General features: G+C 38.9%; 1 protein-coding gene across 4 annotated transcripts in view; it reads left to right on the plus strand.

The window, feature by feature from the left end:
- Positions 1–27,329, plus strand: part of plecb (plectin b) — a 109,902-nt gene that overhangs the window by 12,388 nt on the left and 70,185 nt on the right. Inside the window, exon 1 of one of the 4 annotated variants that reach the window (XM_053633568.1) lies at positions 6,749–7,859. The exons of 2 other annotated variants lie outside the window; for them this stretch is intronic. In XM_053633568.1, coding sequence (XP_053489543.1) covers positions 7,814–7,859 — 46 coding nt within the window. In that variant the 5' untranslated portion in view covers positions 6,749–7,813. Of the gene's footprint in view, positions 1–6,748; positions 7,860–18,785; positions 19,186–27,329 lie in introns of those variants that run through there. One more of the 4 variants, XM_053633576.1, reaches the window with a different exon arrangement.

Genomic DNA, 27,329 nt, shown 5'->3' on the forward strand with positions numbered 1-27,329 from the left:
TATATATATAATATATATATATATATTTATTTATTTATTTTTTGGCTGTAGACTGAAGATATTTGGGTTTGAGATTAAAGGATGAATATGAGAAGAGTTTTTAGAATTTCAGCTTTTATTTTCTGGTATTTGTATGTGCTATCAAAAATAGCACATTTTGTATCAGACCATCCAATATTTAGGCAAGTAAAAATATTGGAACATGTGACTGCAGGGATTTCTTGTTACCCAGGTGTGTCCTGTTGGACTGATCATTAAATAATGAATAGCCCTGAGCATTTACTCTTGGTTTTAGCCTTCAGTTTCACCTGTGAAGACTGCACTTATTAAAAAAGATAAGCCAACATGAAGATCAAAGAGCTGTCTCTGAGAGATTAGCAAGCCATTTTGTTGCTGTGAAAAGAGGAAAAATCAATCAGAGGCATTGCAAAACATTGGGCATATCCAATACAACAATTTGGAATGTCCTGAAAAAGGAAGAAACCACTGGTGTACTGAGCAACAGACACTGAATGGGGTTGGCCAAGAAAAAAAAAACAGGAGTTGATGACAAACATTGTGAAAGCTTTGAAGAAAAACCCAAAAACAACAGCCAGTGACCTCAACAACCTCCTCCACTGGGCAGGGGTGAAGGTATCACAATCCACCGTTTGAAGAAGACTATGAGAGCAGAAATATAGAGGCCATACCACAAGATGCAAACCACTCATGAGCAGTAAGAATCAGAAAGCCAGATTGGAATTCATAAACACCGAGATGAGCCACAAAAGTTCTGGAATCAAGATTACTCTCAACCAAAATGGTGGAAAAGCCAAAGTGTTGAGAGAGAAAGGATCTGCTCATGACCCAAGACATACAAGCTCTTCTGTGAAACATGGTGGAGGTAGTGACATGGCTTGGGGTTGCATGACTGCTCCTGTAAAAGGCTCACTGATCTTTATTAATGATGTAACTCATGATGGTAGCAGTGGAATGAATTCATAATTTTTCAGGAACATTATGTCTGCCACTTTACAGGGAAATGCAAACAGATTAATCAGGAAGAACTTTATCATGCAGCAAGACAATGATCTAAAACACACTGCCCCGAAACAAACAATTTTATATTTATTTATATAATATAAATATTTATATTATTATTATTATTATTATTATTATTATTATATTTATAATATTATATTTTATATATATATATATATATATATATATATATATATATATATATATATATATATATATATATATATATATATATATATATAAATAAATAAATAAATAAATATGAGAGAGAGAGAGACATTCTTTCACATTCACTTGCCTTTATTTCCAACATATAAAAGCAGTCGAATATGAATATTTGTTTTAACATAAAGATTCAACAACTGAACAAGTTTCACAGACATTTGACGACAGACTGCCCTAGGCACCTTCCTTCTGGTGTTTTTCAGAGTCAGTAGAAACGTCTCTTTATTTTCCGAAGTTATTGTAACTGTGACCTTAATTGCCTGTAACTGTTAGTGTCTTAAGGACTGCTCCACAGGTGCATGAGCAATAATTGTTTATGGTTCATTGCACAAGCATGAAAAACATTGTTTCAGCCCTTTCCAATAAAGATCTGTAAAGCTTGTTTGGATTTTTCAAAATTACCTTTAAAATACACTCTCCTGAAAAAGGGATGTTTCTTTTCTCTTTCTTTTTTTTTTTTTTTTTGCTGAGTTTATGTATGTATAAAAACTACTAAAGCTAAATTATTTACATAAATGCATGTGATTGGCTGCAACAGACTGCTACAGAAGCTGCAATGATTGATGTTTAAACAGTTGGAGCGGCTGAACGTCTGTTTATCCTAGAGTGTTTCACTGTCAGAAAAGATTCCGAGTATAGTACCTCATTTAGGAAAGTAAGAATCCGTAACTCTTGAGGAACTCTTATTCTTAGAGTCTGCCATTCAGACCAGACCTGCTGATGTGTACTGATTTCTTTAAATAAACACTGTACAAGGATCCCAAGGAAGTGAGCCATTTCCTACAGATGGATATCGTACAAGGAGTTTCTCATATTCATGGGGTTTCCTCCTACTGTCCTAAAATATGTAGGTAGGCAGCTTGGACAGGTTAAATTGCCCCTTGGTGTGAATGAGTGTGTGCATGGTGTCCTCCAATGGACTGGCATTCTCCCCACCTTGTGGCCTGTGCTACAGGGATAGGCTTCAGATTACACCATGACCTTGACCATTGATAAAGCTGTTTCTGAAAGTGAGTGAGTGAATGAGTCTCATATGTTTTCTATAATTTATGTCACAACAGCTTTAATGTGAGTAGAGCCTTTATGACTGCATCATGCAGCTGCTTAATTCAGTTGGACGGCTGAAAAATAACAGTGTAGTGCTGAATGTGTCTGTCAGGCAGTGTGCTGATGAAGAATCTGCTGAGATGGGTGTGCACACTTCCTCTTAATTAGAGATAGCACAGACTCCCATGTGTGGACCAGTGGGAGAACATGAAGATGTACTCCTCGTGCAAGAGTGTCACAGCGTGCACACACAGTCAGTGACGGTGAAATGAGTAACAGTTCTATTCTCTGCAGTAATATGTGGATTTTTCCAGATATTCTGGGAAGGCTAGTGATATTAATCATATGCTTGGGGCGAGTGTGTATCTCCTATGGGTATTTTTATCCTGAATGAAGTGATCACATGCTGTGTAAGGACTTATCGGTGGTAAAATATAACAATCTTCAGAAAAATGCATTTGAATAAATTGATAAAACTACGTTATGAATGTTCATATTCCTTCCATCCATCCATCTATCTTCTATACCGCGCTTATCCTTTTCAGGGTCACGGGGAACCTGGAGCCTATCCCAAGAAACATCAGGCACAAGGCGGGGTATACCCTGGACAGGGTGCCAATCCATCGCAGGGCACAATTGTTCATATACCATTAGTTGAATATGCACTAAATGCTTTAAATAATGAATTTATGGATCTTCATAATGTTGACATACTGTTTTATGAATGAAATGTAGCACTGATCTTAGTATATTATTAATACCTGTCCACTTTTTCATGTACGTTTATTGTTGTATAGATCTCGAAATCTGGATATCCTATTCAAGGGTTAAAGAAATTGTGTAGTGATGGTTGTGTTATGGACACCACATTGACTGTATTGATGATGTGTTTGAAGGCAAGATTTAGGCTCAGGTTACTCTCTGTTAGGAGTTTTGCATGTTCTCCATGTGTCCTTGTGGGTGTCCTCCAGGTTCTTAGGTTTCATCATAACAGGCAAAAATATGCTGAATTGCCTTGAATGTGAATGAGTGTGAGTGCTGATATGCCTTTAAATAAGCATCCCTGCCTCGCTCTCAGTGTTTCTGGGATAGGCCTCGAATCTGCCCGTGGGCCTGTCCAGGGTAAGTGATTCCTCAAGATGCATGTCTAGAATATTTTTGTCTGAAGATCTCAGGTGGCATAATTGCTTATGTGTGTTTTTGACTTATTTCCTTTGGTGATCATATACTGGCAGAGTTTATAGTGCAGTGACCAGGGGAAGCACAGCCCCTAGTGGATTTCCCTCTGTATGACAATGATGTTACTGTAGAATATTTCTCAAGGTTTGTGATGAGGTCTGAGCTGAGGAGGAGCTGAGCTCTAGAGATACAAGGGCTTCATCTCCTCTTCATCTCCCTCCACTGGCTTCCTGTAGCTGCCCGCATCAAATTCAGGGCCTTGATGCTCATGTACAAGATCTTGTCTGGAACAGCACCCTCCTACCTCAACACTACATCCTTGAGGATTACGTTCCCTCACGCAATCTACGATTGATTAATAACCGATGCTTAGTCGTGCCTACTCAGCGTGGCTCAAGATCCCTTTCCAGAACCTTCACACTCACTGTCCCTCAGCGGTGGAATGAACTTCCAACCTCAATCCGGACCGCAGAATCTGTCACTATCTTCAAAAAACAGCTAAAGACCCAGCTCTTCCATGAGCACTTAACTAACCCCTAAAATGCCAACCCCACCTTATCCTTTAAAAAACAAAACAACTTACACCTCTACTCTGCGCATGTTGCTTTTCTAGAACTCAATTAAAACATCTTGTATGGTAGCACTACTTGTATTGTTCTCCGCTTGATATATCGCTTTGCTTGTATTTCCTCATTTATAAGTCGCTTTGGATAAAAGTGTCTGCTAGCTTATGTATGGTTGGATGGATGTATGTATGTTGTATGTATAATGTATGTATGTAATTTGTACATAAGTCTGTTTGGATCAATGGTTCATACAACAAATCATACAAAACTTTACATTTACTTCAAGAAAGAAAAAAACAATGATACTTGTAGAGGGTGTGTAGCAGTGTGCTGGAATGCTTTGAACCAATAACAATGGCTTAAGACACTGAAGAGCAATTAGCGATGATCCTAGGCATATGTCCCTACACACGCAACAATGTTTGTGTTACTATCCATGTGAGGACCTTTCACTGAAATTTTCACAGCTGATTAATGCTATGTCTAGCCTAAACCTTAACTTGAAAATTAAACCTTTTACCTCTGAGTTTTTAATTTTTTATTTTTTTTAATCAAAGGTGCAGTTTTTGTAAAGAAAAAAATTCCCTCGCAGGGACCAGCCAAATGTCCATGCAAGATCAAAGGTGTCGGATATTTCTATCCTTGTGGGGACAGTTGGTCCCCACCAAGATATAGAAACATGCGCACACATTGAGTTCTTAGTGGGCCAAGTCTTAATTTTAATCTTAGACATTTTTTCCTATGGATGCACTGCCTCTGTGTCAGCAGGGTGGTCAGGGTGTCTGTCCTCTGCTGTAAGCTGGCATGACCATCCTTAAAGCTTTATGGGAGAGCTTAACCTCAGACAAATGGAATGTCGGCCCGGACATGCACGGTGGAGCTATTAGACAGCGATGGGCCATGGAGAGCTAACACCCAGAGTCTAAGAGAACCTGGGTGGGGTTTCTGAACTCTAATGATCATATAGTAATGTGACATGTCTGGTAAAGAGATTATCAAATGAATTAGAACTCACCCTTCATGATGATTTTTAGCACAACAGCCAGTTGAGTGACCTTGGTAGCTAGCAAGTTTAAGATTTCTAGGAATTCTATATATGTATACAATAGACACATACAGTATAGAGATCATATAACACCATTTACTTGATCAGCACTTCTGTCTGTGATGTTTGTTGCCTTTATTTTAGGTGTAAATTTATGCAAATGCTGCCCCAATAGTTGTCGTCTTAGGCAGCACCCCTGAAGGGAACGAATGGATTAATGACACAATATGCGTTTTGGAAAATACTGTTCATGTCTACAGTAATTCCATCCATACCATTGGTTCACAGTTAACTATAGTAACAAATACAAGTACGTTTAGGTCAAAGATATAACAAACAAAATAAAATGTAATGCAGTGAACTATTTTGAAAATAAAAAAAATAAGTCATTCAGCCACGAGTTAATGATGTATTAAGACATGAGCAATGTCTGTGCTGAGAAAGCAGAGAGAGAAAGAAAGAAACAGAGTTACTGCAATGTGTGTGAAGATCTGTGTGCCGCAAACTGTTAACACAAATGCGTGAAAAGGTCATAGGTTATATCAGTGCAGTAATAGTGTGCGATCCTGGATAGCTTGTAACTTTTACCTGTGTAAGTACTGTGTCAATCTATCTTTCATAAAACCCAGAGCATTCTGTGTATGTTGTGTGCATGGTGTACTTCCCCCTGTGTTTCAGACTGAAGGCTTTGTGTGCTGTGATGCTCTTGTTGAAGGTGAGGGGGCTCGCTTTGCTTTTGTGTCTCAGCTTTCTGTTCACACAAGGTTCTACCTGGTTCTGTAGCTTTACAGCACATCGTTCTCAGTGCTGGTTTGTAGTAACACTACAGGCCTCTGGCTTGTACAGGTCACTCACCTTTACACTGACAGCAGTTTTCACCATCACAATGCAATACATGACTACACTGTAGTTTCATTAGTTTTAGCACTATCTTTAGTTTGCCGTGGTCACCGTAGTCTGCTGGTTGTTATGGTAGTGCTTCCATTTGACTATAGATCAGTCGATAAATACCCCCTTTCTTTTTTTTTTTTTTTCTTTTTTCAATAAAGAAAGAAATTTTTTATACTTTTTGATGTGCTTAAATAAAATATGAACAACACCAGGATCTATTTTGGTAGCAGCACAGCCAGGATCACTGACCCTTTCAAAAGCCCAGTGTCTCAGCAGTCCATAAGCCAACGTTTGCTCTATACCAGTGGTGTCCAATCTTATCCGCAAAGGCCCGGTGTGGGTACAGGTTTTCATTCCAACCAAGCAGGAGGCACACCCGATTCCACCTGTTTAATCAATTGATCTTGGCTTTCAATAGATTCAGGTGTAGCTTCTGCTTGGTTGGAATGAAAACCTGCACCCACACCGGCCCTTTGCGGATAAGATTGGACACCCCTGCTATACTATAGCTGTATATCACCAGCTTTCATTGAAAATAAATGTAGGTAACGTTGTTGTCTTTTTTGTCATGGCCTGTGTGAATTCACGGTCATTGTGTCATTAATCAGCAAAAAGCATGTGCTTGGTGAAATCATACAGCTTTTGGTGGACTCTGATCTACTGAGTTCAGTCTACTTAATTGTTGCTTTTTTAGCTTTACTATTTTGTCTTTGTATTGTCAAGTCACCTAGAGTGTAGGAAAGGGACTACATGAATATGTATATTCTGTATTACTGTGTTTTGTATTACAATAATGTCCAGAGATGATTCGATCCTCAGACTACATTTGGATTAGCAAATCTTGAATACTGGAGTAATCCATCAATGCATCTCGACACTCACAACCATCAGATTAATATACGTCTGTGAGGGGTGCACAGCACAAAACTGTCTTTCTGCAGGTTACTTGCAGTAACTTATTTTGACCAAAGAGGCCTCGAGTTGACCTTACTATGAAATAAAACCAACATATAGATGAGCATTAATATGGTTATTAATTCGTAGGGGATGATGTGACCTGATTGTAGACCTCTAGGCGTTTAACCCACCTTTAGACCAAGGAATCTTTTAAATAGTGATTTATATTTGAACATTTGAGGTCACCATGGCGATGCTGATGTAAACAGTCTTATACATGGAGGTGGGAGCGGGGCTAAAAAGTCCTTGTTTATCACATTACAGAGCAGATATTTTCTAAAACTGAAATGTTTCAATTAGCAAGTATTGAAGTGGGAGGGGCTTGCAAATAGGAATGAAATATATTCATTAATTTATCATTTTCTGTGTCCTTTATGGATGTTTAGTCTTTATTAGACATTATTAAGCGTTCTTATTTTCCTTTTTCATCTGCTTGTTTAAATCAGTGCATTTCATCAAGCAGATTGATGCTATTTTTTTTTTTTTAAGCAAGGACCATGAAGAGAATGTGAGGAATGCGATTGGCTCAGACAGGATTCTCGGTGTGGGTGCCGGCTCTGTGTAGTGGAGGATAAAGAGAGGGAGGGGCAAAGAACACAAATTAATGCATGAGCAAGTGAGTCTTGGGACGTGAGCCTGTGGGTGAGGACGACAATCAGCGAGAGCTGACCTGAAACACAGCAAGTAGACCGTTGATCTGAAGAGCACGGAAAAGAGACTGAGAGAAAAGGGGGATCTTGTGGCCGACGTGAGAGGAGAGTACACCTGCACAGAATCACAGTTGCTTTAGCAAAGGAGTGAAACGGAGACCGTGAGAGAAAGTGATAGAAGTAGTGTAGACCGCAGGGACACTTACTGAAGACATTCACCTTTACATGCAGCTATGGAATACTTCAGGTCCATCCAACATGAGATCACTACTCTGAAAGGTACACACGCTCCACTTGATGTGTGTCGGCATCCTCGCCGGTGCAACCGCCTCCTTTTTGCTTCATTGTTTCTGTGCCTCATACTTTCTGAATGAACTTTTTCACTGGAGCTCCTTGTTTCACGTCAGGTGAAATTACAGTCATATTTTCACTATTGATTGTGTGTGTGTGTGTGTGTGTGTGTGTGTGTGTGTGTGTGTGTTCAGAAAGAATGTGAGAGTGTGTTAAAAATGGGGAATGGTTTTTGTTTTTATATGACACAGGAAGGCGGGGCTGGACAGGGGAAGGGTATCCGGCTGTAGCATTGTTTGCAGGGTTAGCTGACGCCCCAAGCGAGTGATGGACAGACGTTTTCTGTGTATCTGTATCTGTTGGAGTCTCAGTAGCTATTTTCCACTCAGTTCTTGGTCATGGTTCTTAGGTTAGAAATATGTCCAGACATAGAGACAAACCTCACAACACACACACACACATATTCCTCCTCCGCAAGACGTACTGATGAAAGTTTTCATGTGAATCCTTTTGCTTTGTGGCTCTTTTTAAAAGCTCTACTGAAGAACGACTGCGGATCTCTGCTCCTGTAAAGCTGAAACTTTGCATTCTGGACTGATTCCACCCAATGATTCTACTGTACACGTGCATGAAAAGGCTTATCCACACACAAAGTGTACTGCCCATTTATCAAAGCATCCAAACCTCGCATTTGCCTTGCAAACCAGGGAGCAAATTCCTCAGCAGGTTTTCCACCTGTCAGGGCTTGTTCATATTGGTCAATCAGAAGCTAATGATAACCAGAAGATGATCTGAGAACCTAAAGGTTTACATGAACTACAGAACAGAAAAACTATATTACGTGATTTAGACAGCAGACTTGCATATTATGCTCATTTCTGTCCTCGTATCTTTTTCTCTGAGGAGGTATGCAGTTTTCCTTAGGAGCATTTAATGGCTGTGAAACTACACGTCCACGCCTAGAAATCATTTCATTTGGCTTATTACGATTAATGAAGAAAAATCTGTGTGCATTTAACATACAGTGCAATGCAGAACATGTTAAAAGAAAATCTATGAAGCAAAGCTGCTTTAAAAACAATACAATGAAAACTAGATAGTAAAATTCTGTTAGTTTTTTTTCTTTTTGGACATTTCTGACACACTAGTTCAGCAAATATAAACATTTTAAGATGAAGTCTTAATGATTTAATGAGTGTCTATGACTTGTGTACAGTACTGTATGTGAAAATCGTGAGTTGCCTGGTACAGTGGTGTAAAAACTGAACATTATCTGTCCTTGATGTTATTTCTCCTCTTTGTGTGAAAGAATTCTGGTTCTCTCACTCTAATGCTAAGGAAATTATTCATTCACTTTAGGCCAAACATAACTTCTCGGTGAGAACAGACCAGCAGTGAGGCAAATCTTATCTAGTCACTACAGTAGAAAGCAAAAGTTTGCATCTGAAATGGTTTCAAAAAAAAAAGGACCTCCTATTTGACAATTATTCCAAAAAAAAAAAAAAAAAAGGTTAGAAATGAAGTGTGAGTGTGTCCTGCAACAAGACAGTAGTCCAAAACATAAGAGAACATCAACAGAAGTGCTGTTATGACTATTCCAACCTCTAGACCTGATTTTAAAGAAGGCAGTGTATTACATCTGATAGAATTACAAAGTGTTATGAAAAATGTTAAACATCTTAATGATTTGTATATGTTTGTTACTTAAGACCTAGCACACCAAGAGCAAAGACTTACTGTAAGGTTTGAATGTGTAAAAACATGTGAATGCGCAAAGGAATACTCCCAGAGAGCATGTGTTAAATTTGTGGAAGAATGTTTCTGACAGTTGAACACAATTACATCATTTACCAAGACTTAATGAGAGTTTATCTAAATGATCTAATTAAGCAATATCGCACAAGCAAGAATGTGCTTATAGTGAATATCGACACGGCTGCGATGATTATTATTATTATTATTATTATTATTATTATCATTATCATTATTATTATATATGCACGACTCCACAGGGCGAGTACTGCAACTAATCACAACTGTGCTAATATTCAGTATACCTGCATGATTGCGAGTGCGATATTGATTTTTATACCATAGTCCTATAAACAAGACATTAATATCGAGTAAGTGACATTTCTGACACACTGTGTCCAAATGTTGTGTTTTAGTTTTGCTCTGCTAGCGGAAATAGATCCCGAAGAAGCCGTGCTCACGTGTGTTGGATAGCTAGCTCACATACAGTAGGTTTGTATATTTTGGCTTCCCTTCTTCCTTTTCATCTTTATCTGACGAGCTTTCATATTTTAAGTCAAAAGCATCGTTTGTATTGTCCACTGATGATGTCATGAACTCTACTGTAGTAACCATTTCAAACTAGGAAGTGGAAAAAGCGGAGTGATTCACTCAGTGAAACGTCCCAGTGCGGTTATAGGAAATATAGGCACTCTTGGAGGGCCATTCGACCGATCAAATTAGTGAACCAGAATGAACGGTCATATTAAGGTTTTATTACTATTATTTTTATTTATTTATTATTATTGTTTTCTTAATGATGACTTAATTAGATATTCTCAGTATGTTTGCATATCCAATGGATCCACTGGCAGAAGAATTTAAAAAGTTTTTGAAAACTTTTCATTCACGTTTGTTATTAGCATACTTATGTCTGCATCCTTAGACTCTTTATTCATATTGCATTTTGAACTGTTTTTTCTATGTGTCTCACTACTTTCAGACATTATTAGTTTCAAGTTCAGTTTACTTTTCCAGAATTCTGTTTTAAGATCCCAACTCGCCACAGCTTCCCAGAATATGCACATGTAAAAATCGCATTTACATATCATTGGACAGTGCTGGCTTGGCGGTTAAGGCTCTGGGATACTGATCGGAAGGTCAGGGGTTTAAGCCCCAGTACTGCCAAGCTGCCACTGTTGGGCCCTTGAGCAAGGCCCTTAACCCTCTCTGCGCCAGACTCCAACCCTCTATTGTCTCCTTTGACAATGCACATGACGTGAATCACACTATTATTCTTTAGAAATCACCAGCCACTGTTTCTACTCACAAGTTATCCAATCGTATGTAGGAACCAATGCCTGGTGTGTAGTATCGCAGTAAATCAAGGCCTAGAAGTCTCATTGCTATAAATTATTGTTTTTCTGATTTTGTATTAAGTGTGTGCAGACTTTTGCACTCCACTGTAGTGAGTAGTTGCAGTAGCCAGTCTGTGAATGCTAGCACTTCAGTGCTAATCTCACAACTCGTATATTAAGTCACATCACAGTGTTGGGTTGAACCCATTTCTTGAACAGCATATGTTAAAGGTCTTCCCCTCTGACTCATATTTACTCTTGAGTGTGTAAATCATGGCCATGTCGGTGTCCTGTGATATAGCGTGAGGGCGAGATGAGCTAAATGGCTAGAGGTGTATAAGGCAAAGCGCTTATGCGTTGGTGGAAAAACATTAATGACCTCTGCATGGCTTCTGTGTCTCCTGTACAGATCAGTTTTGATCACAAGACTGATCTATTGCGAAGTATGATATACTGATGATGCAATGCATTACATAAGTATCCACTCCTCTTAAATTTTGGTTGCTTTTCTGACTAATGTCCTCCTTAATTGCTCACTGACTACGTTTACATGGACAGCAGTAATCTAATTATTGGCCTTACTCTGAGTAAGACAATATTGTGATTAAGGTGTTTACATGAGTTGCTTTTAGAATACTCTCTTCATGTACCCATTTTACATGTTATAGAACATAGTTCAATTAACAGCACACGTCATTACGTCACCGCGCCACGCCGTCCGACGTTCCCTCCAGAATTTCACGCATCAACATACAGTTCATCTTCGTTATGGTACCGCATACAGTTTTGGGTGTTTTTATGTAAAATTTTTACGAACTCTTCAAGTGCAGTTAATTATTTGTCATGCTGTACGTGCAAATAGACGACTGCTTGAAACTGTGGGCTGCGTCCCAAACTGTGTACTTACCGTCTATATAGTAGCCGAGATGCATGTATTTCGTCTGCTACAGGTCTATAGTTGGCAAGTACGTGGTTTGGGAAGCAGACATGGTCTCTGGTTTTCCGTAAAACGGTTGAGAATTGCTGTGTGTGTATGTGCCTGTCGCAAAATGCGGTGAAAACTCCCACACAACGTTAATAGTGTGATTAAGGTGTTTACATGTCTGTAATACACGTCGATAATGCGACTAAAAAAAGGAGTACACCACATGCCTTAATTCGATTTGTAATTACTTCGAGTATGACCGTAATCGGATTAAGGTAATTAAAATTTGCTGTTTACATGCTAGTTTCTTAGTCAGCGTATTGTCTTAATTGGGTTAATATTGGATTATTGTTGTCCATGTAAACGTAGTGACTGACTTCATTTTGCTGGACAGCTTCCTCTAGGCAAAGCCCTGGGTGCGCTATATTCTTTCCATTTATTAAATAATGGATTTGATGGTCATCCAGGGAATGTAATAAGTTTGGGGTATTTTATTTTATTTATTTATTTTTATTTATTAATATATATTTTTTACAATTAAACCCATTTTAAAGAACCTTGGTCTTCATGGTGATGCTTGCTTATGCATGTTCTCTAACAAACTCTGGGACCTTCCAGGAAGAGGTGTATTTACAATTTTTTTTTTTTTTTTTTTTTTTTAATTATTTTTATAAATAATTGTTAAATCTATACTGATCCCTCCCACTGTGACATAATCCTAATTTTATCCATGTCCGGTCCAGGTTGTAACACAACAAAATGTGGAAAAGTTCAAGAGAGGTGAATATTTATGCAAGACATTGTACAGTACTCAAGCATTTGCATAGTTACATGCTGTTGTGCGCTTTGCTGGTGTATGGCCAAAAGATATGTGGAAACCTGACTGTCATGTGTATATGTGGTTGTTAAACAACCCATTCCAAAGATGAACACGCCCCAGGTTTGGGACAGATGTGCTTCCACCTTTGTGGCAACAGGTTGGGGAAGGGCCACATATGGGTGTGATGGTCAGGTGTCCACATACTTTTGGCCATGTAGTCTATCTTGGATCTGTGGGGATACACATTGAATTTCGGAAAATAATTTAGGAGTTCAGCTCTAAACAGTGCTATTCATCTGTTACATGCAAGTCAATCAGAAAACCCAAGTGTCACAGATCCATCACACTTCTGAGGTCAGTAGGCAGAGCAGGACCTTTACAATGACTGGTACAAGAGCTTTAGTTGACTACGAGCTAGCTCTTGAATTAGGGTCCAGGTTTCTCCAGTCTCGTATCACTTCTGTGCAGGAAGAAGAATGACTCACTTCCACTCAGACTCCTGCTGTGCATTTGCTATTAGGAGCATGGGGGAAATCACCCTGATTACAGTGATAATGGTTAAGATCTTGTAGATTTACATTCATTAAAGAGATAATTGGTCTGTGTATTGTGTGAGGAGAGGCTGTAAATAAACTGATCCAAAAGTTGTCTGTTCGGTCGTTAAATATTATAATTGTGAATAATTTTGTTGTATAATTTTGTGTGTGTGTTTTCCCAGTCTCAGACTGAGAAAAACGTCATTAGGCTAGGAGGGAATCCCCAGCCTTCCTGCCTTTGGCCTTTGGGGAAAATCGCATACATTCCATATCTTCCTGTTTACTGGACTCTTGAGGCAGAGCAGCGTCTGATGCCATGTCCTTTTCCATTTGGCTGCAGAGATTAGGACAGTGTGTACGTCAAGGACAGTTCATTGTGTCTGTCTGATTTAAAAGGTTGTGTACTTGCCTTTTTGCATTGTAGGCACACCTGCGTAGACATCTGGGTTGGTGTTTTGGCATTTTCCATGACAATTTCCCACATCCTTAGCAGGAAAAAAAGGGTCCGAGCACATTTTCCCGGCGGTGTTCAAGCTGCACTGGCTTTATATAAAGTTCAGAATTGACTAATGTTCAGCTGAGGCAGGCTTAGTCCTGAGGATAACTTGTAGCTCATTTGGAATATTAGGAATGCTTTACAGGTGCTTTTAAATCCAGATTAAAAACACGTGTATTTATCCTGGACTGTTCAGTTATTCACAGTCTTTTATCTAGTTAAATATACTTTCCTGATTTGTAGTAAGTCTTATATCGATAGTTTAGTAATTACTGACTGTAGATTGTTTAATGTGACTTGCCATATATTATTTGATTTCACCTTCAAACTTTTTATATGTAAAGAACATTAAGATCTGGAAATATTATGATGATGATGATGATGATGATTATCATCATTATTATCATTATTATCATTATTATTATCATTAGTACTTGCTTACTTATAACTACAATACTCATTATGGACATAAAGAAGAGGCTGGAAAGAAACTGACCAGGTGTGTGCAGTTCACTTGGGACTGTAAACCACTCAGAATGTGCCAGAACATGTATTTTATATTTATGAGCCGAATCATTCCTTTGGTAAAACTATTCTACCTGTGTTTAGTATTCACTGAGTGGGGAAAGTTGGTCAAAGACGGGGAGTACAGCCAGTGTCTTCATGGCCAACAGCTTGGCGTCTTCTGTGTACTTTTCTGTTCTTTTCTCTGGATTTTGGCCTAGTTTCCTAGTATCCCACACTTCTTCTTTGTACTTTTGGGCCATGCTGCTGCAGTATTTTTAAACCACCACTATCTTTTCCATTACACCCCACCCAGTCAAATCCAGCTGTGAGTACAATCATTCTCATTTATGTTCTATTGCATACTCTATTATATACTTAAATACAACAATATTTGTACAGTGTTTTTTTTTCTTCTTCTTTTCTTCATTCCTCCTTCTGTTGAAATGTAGAGCATACATGTTCAAGGCTGATGGCTGAAGCATGGTAAGGTGACTGAGTTGGACAAGTTTTCATGTAATATTTTTTTTGTCCTGTGTTCACATGTATGATCCATGTAGTGTTCACCAATGTGAATCATGTTTGTGGCATAAAGCATGTCGGTGAATCAGAGGGGGAAATTTGAATCCAGTCCAATACTGATCCAGCCTTTCAAACTAGTATTGGGTTCAAAAGAGGTACTCAGTATTGGAGTGATGCATCCTACATACGTGATGTTACACAGACCCAGCTTTCACATGGGTACATACAGTATGTGCACCCATTCAGTTGTCTGCGCATTTTGGCCAACTATGTGAAGATATTTGCAAATAACAATAAAGCGTGGTCAGACTGAGTTATCATATAGTATTACTGCAGTATCTGGATTGTCTATAAACCTGTTTAATTGGTATATAAAGATAAACGGCGTGCTGCACACTGCCCTCTGCTGATTGGTTACAGCACTGGTTACACCATTCTTCAGCACTAGGTGTAGCATCATGGCTTATAATTAAAATTGCTTAAGTGGAAAAAGAAACGTCTGTGTACGTGTATGCATGTGTTTGTGGACTGTGAGCATCTGTCTGCTGTTGACTCAGCTGAGAGCAGTCTTGCACAAAGACAGGAAGAGAGACATGGGCCCAGCTTCTGAAGAGTCAGGAAATTGTATACTTGTATGGAATCTGCCATTTTACATTAAATTTTTTATTTTATTTTAATTTTTTTTAAACCCAACTGTTCTTTTTTAGGCAACAGTTTTGAAGTCCTCTTAATGTGTTTTGAACATACAACCAAGTAATATTAACTACTTAACTGAAATTCACTTACTGTGGTTTCCTCAGAGTTGTGTATTACATAATAAAATTACACAGCCTTTGTGTCTTCAGTTTTGCCACTATGCAAAATTTTAAGTTGCCTGCAGAATTGCAGTGTTGTGAAACACGGCCAAGTATATAATCGCTATACATTACTCTGATGTTTAGCAGTAAGACTGTTTGCACGGTACTCCCAACGCCTGCTATTGTCTTCTGCTGTGTAGTGGCTAGAGAAGGGATCTCCTGTTTCCCATTCTGGAAATCCAATTAAACCGGCTGGATCTGCTCTAGCAAGTGAGGATATGTGTCAATGGGGCAGGGAGGAGCCAACTCAAACAAAATCATTGTTTTCCATTTATGTGGTGTAATATTTTTAGCTAAAGCTGATACACCCTGTTTAACTTTATAGTCAGGAAGTTTTCACAGTTTCCACTTTTTTAAATTTTATTTATATGTATGTATGTATGTATGTATGTATGTATACATATTTTTAAAATAATATCCACATCAGAGCTCTGAGTATAGATACTAATCTAATACTGACATCCTCACAGTAAGTGGGCTGACCTTATGTGAAGATGTATTATGGTGATGTATACTTTATGGCATTTTGTGTCCTATGTTCATGTGTAATGAATGGTACAGTGGTGCTCCGTTGCCATATCACAGCTCCAAGGTCTCTGCTCTGATTTTGAGCTCAGGCTACTGTTTGTGTGGAATTTCCTCTGGGTTCTCTGGTTTCATCCCACCTCTTGTACACATGCTGGTAGGTGGATTGGCTATGCTAAGCTTCCCTAGTTGTGAATGAGTGTGTAACTGTGTGTATGGAGTCCCTGCAGAGTGCATTCCTACGACACACCTGGGCTCCGTATCCGTCGTGGCTCTGACCAGGATGAAGTGCTTCCTGAAGATGAATAAATGAATGAGCAATGTCATGATGGGAAAAATCTGTCAATAACATTCCAGCCTTTCAGACTAGTATTAGTGATGGTGTATTAGAGACGCAGTATTATCTGTATGATATGTTCCCATATCTTTAAATGTGGGTACATATTAAAGTATGCAAATACAGTATGTGCACCAATTTGCATTTTTATGATCATTTCATCAACCAATTGACATGGTTAAGAGAGACACAGTTACACATATTATGCAAAATACATAGTCCTCTATTAATTGGTTAAAGGAACATTTTATCTAACATAATAAAATGGGCATGTTTTAATATTTGCTTGCGGTTTCTTTGCAGTCAGTGGTTGCACATTGCCATCATTCTATGATGATACACTGGCAGTTTCTATTAATGTCAGAGATTGTGTACAGTGAGTGTTTGTTGTCTCTTGTGAAACCCAGACACGGCTAGTAAAAAAAAAAAATATATATATTTATGGGTGGCTGTGGTAGAGCAGATTGTCCACTAATCGTAGGGTTGGCGGTTCGATTCCTGGCCCCCGTGACTCCACATACTGAAGTGTCCTTAGGCAAGACACTGAACCCAAAGTGGCTCCCGATGGTAAGTTAGCACCTTGCATGGCAGCTCTGCTACCACTGGTGTGAGTGTGTATGTGAATGGGTGAATGAGACACAGTGTAATGCGCTTTGGATAAAAGTACTATACAAGTGCAGACCATTTAAAATTACTTTAGAAGTATGTTTCGAGTTCTTGTCTTCAAAAGCAATGGTCTGAAATAAATGGATGGAGCTTTTCTGTTCATCCTGCTGTTACTGGCACATCATCAAGAAATAAGATTGATACAGCTCCACTACTGGCATCCAGACGTGCCAGTTCCACCATCTTGCAAATCTTTGAAATTTTGATCGGAACATTTTTCCCCCCTTTTTTCTTTTCTTGTTCCATCACTCTGGTGCTGGTTCACCTTTGTCTCTTCTGTCCACTAGACAGTCTCTCTCTGAAATTTCCATTTCATGTACTGTAATTATTTTTAACATCTTTGGCACACCTATGCATATATTCTACACAGTATAATTGACCTTTTTTTTTTTTTTTTTTAATTAAGTCGGTCATCCACTACTTTGGTGTTTGTTCTCAGTAATGTACCAAACATCTGATACACGCGCGCGCACACACACACACACAAACACACACATATACACACACTCTCTCTCTCACACACACACACACAGTTTTGGCGATTAAAAATTCCATGTAAACAAACAATAAACATTGGCTCTGTTTTGTCAGCCTCATGATTGTTGGCCAAGAACAAAACTGAGCAGCCAGTTCTCCATGTACTCTTTGATAAAACGGAAGACTATGTATAAAAAGGCACGCAGTGTCCAGCACTGTTTATAGCCATAAATTAAGGCTGGTGTTCTTCATAGGCATGTTTTTGAAATTCAGCCGATAATAACCGAAACACTGTTGCTGTGTAATTGCGTACATACTGCACTGTATGCAGCTTGTATGTCTTTCTGCTTGCAATATTTTATAATCTGTTGGAGTCCTCTTGTCTAAATGCCCTAATCTCAAGCCATACATCATTCTTACATAGCATATGAGGACCGATCGCCGCTTTCTTTCTGTTTACAGTCATGCTCAGCTCGCATTAACTGACGGGATTCGCAGGGTAATTTCGGTCCCACCGTGTATGAGTATTTAAACACTGGGCTTATGAGCTACTTTCTTCAGTGTAATCTCTGCCCCGTGTTGCTTGGTAAATAAAGTGAGTACTCTTCTTGTGCTGCTGCTGCTACTGTAGTTCAGTATTCATTTCCTCACTGTAACCTGAAGAAGACTTCAGGATTGAATGATATAAGCAGAACTGAAAGTGCACAATATGATTTTTAGAGTTAGACAGGGATGAGGTTACAGCTGTGCTCAAAGTAATGCATTGAGGGTAGGGTTATTATCCTGATGAAATCTGAAACTTTAATTGCTGTTCTTGCATTATCTCTGTTTATTATGCACGCTCATGACTAATGGCACGGTGAGTTCTTTAGGCCTGTGAAAGTGATAACCTTTACTAAATCATTATTGACATTCTTAGATTTTTTAGCTATATATATATATATATAATATATATATATAATATCTCTGCATAGCCCTCTGCAGTCACTGTAGTGATATGCCAATGTTTATGTGCTGGTTAATAATTTACTTTATGGCCTTGAATACTCACAGACTCAACTCTGCATTAGCATGTTGGCAGCTTTTGAGTTCTTCATTTTTCTCGTTTTCTCACATTTTTTGAAGAAAGCAGGCTTTGTTGTAAGAGGTCATATGTCATGTTCTGAATAGATTGTGGAACTCGAGCCTTTCTGCTGCTTTGCGCTGCACTATGAAATGCATAACGGTAAGGAAATCCCTTTAAAAGTCTTGTCTCTGAGCAGAACATGGGAGTGAATTTAGTCTATTTATGCTGCTTATGTGATGTGTACCTGAAAGAATCACACACACACACACACACTGTTGGGTTGTGGGAAGGGCCACACTAACCTGAGAAGGAGGGAGGGACTCGCTGATTCTCTAGCTCAGAAAGCCGTGACGTGCTTGAGAGACGGCAAAAAGAAGAAAGGAGGAAGAAAGTTGGAGAAGGAAAAAGGAGTACAGTGTGAAAGACAGACTTCAGTAGTTCCACACATCTCCATCGACTGCTGAGAATGCTGGACTCGTACTACTCGGCTAAAGGTAAGAGATCATTGTGTTTGTGGCACAAGAGCAGCAATGCAGCCAGAGAAAGAGGATCAGGTGTAGTAAAAGGCAGAGGCACAACAGGTGCCAGACATCAGGTGCCGTTCCAGTGAGTGGAGACGCACGAGCGTGCATGTGTGTGCATTTGCCAGAGGGAGCAAGAAGATAGGGGCGATGTCTGTGAGCAGTCTCAGTGCCTGATATTAACACGGTGTAAAGTCTATTGTCTGATAAGTCAGGTTGCATCATTCAGCATTGTCTTTCAGTCAGTGTGTCAGTGCAGGTTTCAGTCACTACTTCTAGAACAGTAGCAGTTAGACTTCTTGCACTTGAGAGTCTTTTTGAAGACAGCAGTCCTGATTTTTCATCTGGGAGTGACACCAGCAGGCTCCTGCGTCTTTTTCTCCCAGGTGTTTTTCACCGCCTGTTCTCATTTCCCCAAGACACAGTGAAAAATCCACTTGGCAAGATGATGCACTTTGGAAAGTTTGCATCAGAATGACTGTTTGGTTTTGCATTCTTCAAAATGAATTATTAGAATAATTATATTATTCTGTCAGTTTGTGCTATTACTAATGTGTGCATGATCTGAACTGAAAAAACATATTAGGAATAAATAGCTGCATATTTTGAATGCAGTATATTAACAAAATGGTCAACCCGTGTTGTGTGGGTGAATATATGTGGCCTGCATTAAAATAAAACAAGAACAAACATTGATTGTTGTTGTTAAGCAAATACTGTGATTCATAGCAAAGCCCTCACAAAAAACATTTCTATATCTGTCAGAATGCTGACGGAGCAATGCAAGGCTCATTTGCATATTGCAAACTTCTTTAATATTAATATTATAAATAGCAATTGTGGGATAATGAAGTGTAAATTTACTTTGCATGCCAAATTACTATGCGTCACTCATTTTGACTGACAGTGAGTAACTCTACTATTCTGCCTGCTGTTGTGGCAGGTGTCCTTGCCCTTGACAGTAAGCTTAAGATCCACCAATACACCCCACATCTAAAGATTTATCTAAATCTAACTTTACTGTTTGGGGAGCCATAAATGAGCATGCTTGACTTTCTGATGCATAGCTCCATTGCTTGTTTCTCGTATTTAGCTCTGATTTAGTGTGGGGTAAGTTTTTAGTGGATCTCGGCACTTTCTTTGCCAGTTAATTTGATCAATTATTCTTCTTTCCATGTATAGATACATTTGTAAGCGAAGCAGAGATGCAAACAGAATTCCGTCACAACTGTCTGAGGTTTCGTGCCCAAATGAGCAGCTAGAAACATTAGAGCATTATGTACATTAAATCATTTCCCATTATTTCACATCATGACACTTTCAGAAGAAAGTGGGTTTTGTTGGATAAGGGAAATAATCACGTGCAGAATAGATTAGAGGTCCAGGCTTTTTTCTCCCATTGCATCCAGAGGACATTAGTGTTGCGTTCTGCTCCGTTCAGCTATACATGTCTTTTAGCAACACTTGATGAGTAGCAATTATATATGATCTGACCTTTTGGATTTATTTTGTTCTAAAAAGGCCTTTAGTGCTGCACTCACTGGGAATTCTTCTCCAGTGCTTGTAGTCAGTGATCGAGTTCAATTTGATGACTCTCTGCATGCAGTGCCAAGAAATGTCTGTCCAGGATTTGTATACTGCTGTGTGTGCTGTGCTGGTCAGTAAACCCTGTGTGAATGTGGCTCTTTGCTTGTTTGCATGTTTGACACTGTTGTGTGTGAGTAGGAGTGGATGGTGGGCATATTTTGCCCAATAGTCTCCATCTGGAGTACAGTCTGTTTTTTATCTCTGGCTGCTTGATCTCGGCCATAGAACATTTCACAGTGCTTGCACAGGCATTCAGTACACTCAGCAGTCTGTCTGCAGCCTGAACCAGCTTGTTTTCCAGTTTCTATCATAGCTACAGACAGCAGTCTTTGTTTAAAAGTAACAGACATTTACGAGCTATTCTGCTTTGAAGCATCTTGTTTTTCAAACAGAGTTTAGAACATTGGCGTATCAGTATCTGGTAGGATGCATCATTCGATCTGTTTTTAATCCTGCACAAAAAAGATGTCATGCAGTGGAACTTTTCAGGTGTGTAATCCCTCACCCTCAGAATCTAGTGGATCAGACGTTTTAAACACTACTAATTCTGAGTGATGATCATTATAAACATTGCCCAATGCTCTTAGGGGTATGTACTGTACAGTGGGGCTTGAAACTTTCTGTACGTCTGCGTAAATATGACCAAAACGTCATTAGATTTTCAAGTCCTAACACTAGACAACAAGAACCCAGTTAATCAAATGAGAGAAAAATATTATACTTGGTCATTTATTTATTGAGGAAAATAATCCAATATTACATATCTGTGAGTGGCAAAAGTATGTGAACCTCTAGGATTAGCAGTTAATTTGAAGGTGAAATTAGAGTCAGGTGTTTTCAATCAATGGGATGACAATCTCTAAAGCATTTGGACTCCACCAATACACTGTTGGACAGATTGTGCACAACTGGAGGAAATTCAAGACCATCATTACCCTCCCCAGCAGTGGGGACCACCAAAGATCACTCCAAGAGCAAGACATGCAATAGTCTGTGAGGTCACAAAGGAACCCAGGGTAATTTCTAAGCAACTAATAAGGCCTCTGTCACTTTGGCTTATGTTAATGAGTCAAATATCAGGAGAAGACTGAACAACAGTGGTGTGCAAGGAAAGGTTGCAAGGAGAAAGCCACTGCTCTATAAAAAGAACATTGCTGCCCATTTGCAGTTTGCTAAAGATCACGTGGACAAGCCAGAAGGCTATTGGGAAAATGCTTTGTGGCTTGATAAGACCAAAATAGAACTTTCTGGTTTAAATGAGAAGTTATGTTTGGAGAAAAGAAAACACTACATTCCAGCATAAAAACCTTCTCATATGTGAAACATGGTGGTGGTAGTATCATGGTTTGGGACGATTTTGCTGCATCTGGTTCAGGACAATTTGCCATAACTGATGGAACAATGAATCCTGAATTATACCAGCAAATTCTACAGGAAAATGCACAGTTCTGAGACCCTATATACCGATACTGTGAAATCAGTACATGTATGTGTTTAGAATGGTTATAGCTTTTGGGAAAAAACTATTCTTAAATCTATTAGTCCTTGTTCTGATGCACCAGTAACGTCTCCCTGAGGGCAACAGATTAAACAGATCAGAGCCAGGGTGAGAGCTGTCCTTAATGACGGTTTTTTCTCTGCTGACGCAACGGGAGGTGTAAATATCCATCAGGGAGGGGAGAGGGCAGCCAATGATCTTCTGTGCTGCTGTTATTACTCTCTGAAGCCTCTCCCTGTCTGCCGTGGTGCAGCTGCCGTACCATACCGTGATACAGTATGTCAGCAGGCTCTCGACGGACGAGCGGTAGAAGGTCAGCAGCAGATTGGGGTCCAGATTGTACTTCCTGAGAAACCTCAGGAAGTGTAGCCGCTTTTGAGCCTTCTTAATAACCGCTGTGATGTCCTCTTTTGCTCTGAAACAAAAACAGATTTATGTGTAACAATCATGGGATTTAAAGGATTTGCTTTTGTGATGCTGATCTTTTGAATGTGTTGTATAATTGCAGTTATAAACCAAGTTATTCTAATCACTATTTATCCTGAAAATCATAAGTATTAACTTTTATCCCCAACTTAATATTTTAAAGAAAGGAACAGGATCTTGGCCTTTTTAACGGTTACAGTTTACAGAGGTCAGCGTTCCTACTTTGAATCACAGTTACAATTTTTATTTATGTATTTATTTTTTAGATTTTCAAAAAAGTATAAAAACACAGACTAGTAGACGGCTCATAGTGGACAAGAGACCAAGATATGATATTAAAAAAGATGTGCTCTAAAACGGATGGCATAGCAGTTAGTAAATTATGATTAGAGGATGAACATTTAAATTATATTAAAAGTTTTTCAATATAATTTAAAACAAGTCTGAGAAGAGTGGCAATTTGGGAAAGCCTTGAGTGTAGCTAAGAACCCTGAGGAGATGACCATAAAAGTAAAATTAATAAATAAAACCCCACAATTAAAAAAAAATAAATAAATAAAGACCAACAGAATTAGAGTCATGGTTTATTGATCAAGTACACTACTGTGTGTGTGTGTGTGTGTGTGTGTGTGTGTGTGTGTGTGTGTATACAAAGAATTTGACTCTGTTGTTTAGCTCTTGTTGTGCTTCTAGGCATTACACATTATGATAAGATAACATGGACAAGGCCATAGACAATACTGGTAATATAGCACATGTTTACTATGAAAAAGGGGATATTATATACAACTTTTGCACTGTAATTTAAAAGAATACAGTTACAATCAAAATTATTCAACCCCTGATTACAAATCAAGCTTATTGTGACAATTTACAGACAATGAATGCTTCAAGTGGTTTCCCCAAATTCAACTGAAAATGCAATGATCTCTCCAGTTTCAAAATTATTCAACCCCTTCATGGCAAGCATCTTTAGTAGAGCACCATTTTGCTGTTATGACCTGCTGCAAATGAGATGCAGAGCTTCTGGATTCTGAGGAATCTTCTCACATTCCTCATGAGCAATGTCCTCCAGTTCAGTAATATTCTTGGGTTTGCGTGCTGCGACCGCCTTCAAATCCCACCAGAGATTTTCTATGGGTTTCAAGTCACGTGACTGTGATGGCCCTGTAGAATCTTCCAGGATGACTTCTGCAACCAAGCCTTGGTGGAATTTGAGATATGCTTGGGATCATTGTCCCGTTGGAAGGTCCAATGGCGCCCAAGTTTCAGCTTGCTCACAGACGGCATGACGTCTTCTCCTAGTATTTCCTGATACTTCAATGAATCCATCTTGCCTTCCACACGCTGCAGGTTTCCAGTGCCAGAGGATGCAAAGCAGCCCCAGAGCATCACCGAGCCACCACCATGCTTGACTGTGGACAGAGTGTTCTTTCTTCATTCTTCTTCCTCCAGACATACCGCTGATCCATCCTGCCGAAACCTTCCAGTTTTGTTTCATCGCTCCACGGAACAGAAACCCAAAACTTTTGTGGCTTATTTATGATTTTAGAGCAGACTTTTCTTTGCTTTTGGGTCAGTAGTGGTGTACGTCTTGGAGTTCTGGCATGGAGACCTTCTGCGTTTAGTATGCGCCTTACTGTGCTCACCGAAACCTCAGTGCCTGTTGTCACCAACTCGAGGGTTTTTCACAACCTGCCTTATCAATGCAGCCACTGATAGTTTTCTTTTCCTGCCCTGTCCATGTATTTCATGTGCTCAAGGACACCTGGTGCAACTAATGAAGGCCCTTAATTAGTTTAGCATCAGGTATGCTTGAGGCAACACCTGTTTTGCATATTTGTGCTGTTGAGGGATTCTATTCAGGGGGTTGAAACTGGAGAAGTCATTATAAGTTTCATTTTCAGTTGAATTTGGGGAATCCACTTGAAGCATTCGTTGTGTTGAACTATTTCAATTACTTTTGCTTGATTTGTTCATTGCAAACAGCTGAAAGTCTGTACATTTTGACAATAAACCTGGTTTGCAATAGGGGTTGAATAATTTTGATTGCAACTGTATCTTACATACATTTGGCCATATAGTGTAGGTTGAGGCACATCATTTCTTGAATTGTAGAGACTCAATTTCCCAAAAAATCCCCCAAACTTTTATTCCAAAGGAGTGGGGGGGTCTTTCTGTGATGACATTAGCTCTTTTTAATAGACCAGTGTCAGATGGAAGGAACAAATTCAGTAAGTGTTGTACAGAATAAGAGAACTCGAAACTGTCATGCTAAATGTTAAATCATATCATGTTCAGCAGATGGCACTGTTTGCTAATCTGTCCCCTCCAAAAGATATTTTCTGCTGCTCTCTGTTACATGAAAGCTTTAAATATGTGGCCTTATTTCCTCTCACACCCAATTCTTTAGCTAGTAGTTCACTTTGTAAACCCCTATGAAAATTGTGAGTTGTGGAACTCTGAACTAAAATTGTTGGAATTGTTTGTGTTTTTCTCTTTTGCAGGTAAGTTGATGTTCCTCCTTACCATTTCACTGTACTAAAGTTGTGACCCTCCAAGGTGAGCAGACCTCTCCACCAGCTTTACAAGGACATAAGATAATCCTTATAAACTCTGGCATACAGAAGCACTCACACCTATTTTATATGTTCTGTTATTAATATTCTGTCTCTGAAATCCCGTTTTCATGTGTTTTCCAACACTGACCGCTTTGTACAGCGATGCATTTTTAAAAAAAAAAATATTTGAACGAAGGAGAAAGGCATTTGCAGATGTTTGAGGAGTCTCTGATCTGCTAGCCAGACTTTTCACAATAAAGTGAGATTAGAATAGGAACATTACTGAAGGCATGGTAAGTCATCTGGAAGAAATTGTCTTAGAGGAAAGCATGTGAACAGAACATGTCTCAGAATATTCTAGAAGAGATTATTGCTCTTACACAAAGTTTAGACATGTACATACATGATAAAGGCATAAATCGTGTTGACAGCACCCCTGAGGAGAGACTTGAAAGGGATTTCGACTTGTTCTTTTCTGGTACACATTGGTAGCCATGCAGTAATTATCTCAGACTCAGTTGCCAATCAACTAGAGGTTATTAGTTTTGGCCTGCTTTCCGAAACGTGCGATTCTTTTTTTGCTGTATCTACCTCCACTAGCCTTTTAACATAAAGCTTGTTTCGACTGAGGAGTCATGGTCATTGGCGTGGTGTTGATTGGTTGGTTGATTTTGAAAAAATCAGTTACTCAGAAGTGTCTCACTGATAAACCAATTAAGATGTAACACTTTTTTTTTTTTTTTCTCAGATCCTGTAGTATTTGTCTAGATACCTGTTAATGCATGAAAAATATTTTGCATGATGCAGCTTAAATTGAAAAGCCAGACAATAGAAAGGCCCCATTCTAATCTGTTCAAAACCAATGACACAATTATACATGACTGGAAATTATACAATATGTACAATAACGATGACATTGATGCTTGGTTCCTCACCAAACCTTGTGCTATACTGACTGGTAGGCCCAGCACGAACACTTGTCACAAACCACATCACTGTATATTTGTTCATGCAAGTGACACTAGGGTGGAGAGTGCTAGATTTCTCTGTGGAAGCTGAGCGTAACAGAACAAGCTCTGTTTAGTGATAAAAAGAGATAATTAGTGGAATCTTGAAAATGCAGGGCTAGGTTGAAATCTCCTACTTTATGAGCTGTTCATCCTTTATTATGGGTGAGGTTTTGGCATGATTCAGTTTTGGCATGATTCAGTTTTCAAGCTTTTTACTGACCTGCATGCAAATCTCTGCTGTAATCTTCGAGAATGAGAATGCAAAAGACATGGGCCTATTTGACATTTTAGCATATATAATAAATAAAGAAATTATATTATTAAAAAAAATAAATTTTAGAGGAACATTTGAATATTATCCAGTAAATCTTTAAGGGTGTGGCAATTCTGAGGAAGTACTGGATGTGCCTGCGGATAAATTGTCTAATGTTTATCCAATGTTTATGGAAATCTTATCGACATTGTGGGTTTAAGACTGCTGCCGGTAGTAGTTTAATGCACCACACCTGCAACCATTGCCTGCGATGGGTGTGTCTGTTCACTGTGAGACATAAATTCTACAGAAATACAGCAGGACTGGCAATCCAGATAATCATTGAGCTCTTAACACATTAACGCTTTAATGGCTTCACATTAGTTACAGGGTTTCTGCAGGTCCTTAAAAAGGCTTAAATGTCTTAAGTTCCTTAATGTAAAAATAAGGCCTTAATTAGCATTAAAATGTGCTAAATTCACATTTCAAAGGTATTAATGTAACTGAAGCAACACTGTAAAGAAGATTTAGATGTTATTTTGGCTCATTGCTGTTTGAGGTGGTAAAGCCATGTGACTGTGTTACGCTCAGTGTGCGTGTGTGTGTGTGTATGTTGGAGCGGCTCGATCCACAGTAAACGCCGCTCCACACCAACTTCATCTCTGTCTGTGCTGTGAGACGCTTATAACCTGCATTTATACACAACACGTGCCAGATTCACTTTGGGTTTTCGTTAACGTAATCTGTATTATTATTATTATTATTATTATTATTACTATTAT

Source organism: Ictalurus furcatus, chromosome 1, assembly GCF_023375685.1.
Source record: "Ictalurus furcatus strain D&B chromosome 1, Billie_1.0, whole genome shotgun sequence".
Lineage (NCBI taxonomy): Eukaryota > Metazoa > Chordata > Actinopteri > Siluriformes > Ictaluridae > Ictalurus > Ictalurus furcatus.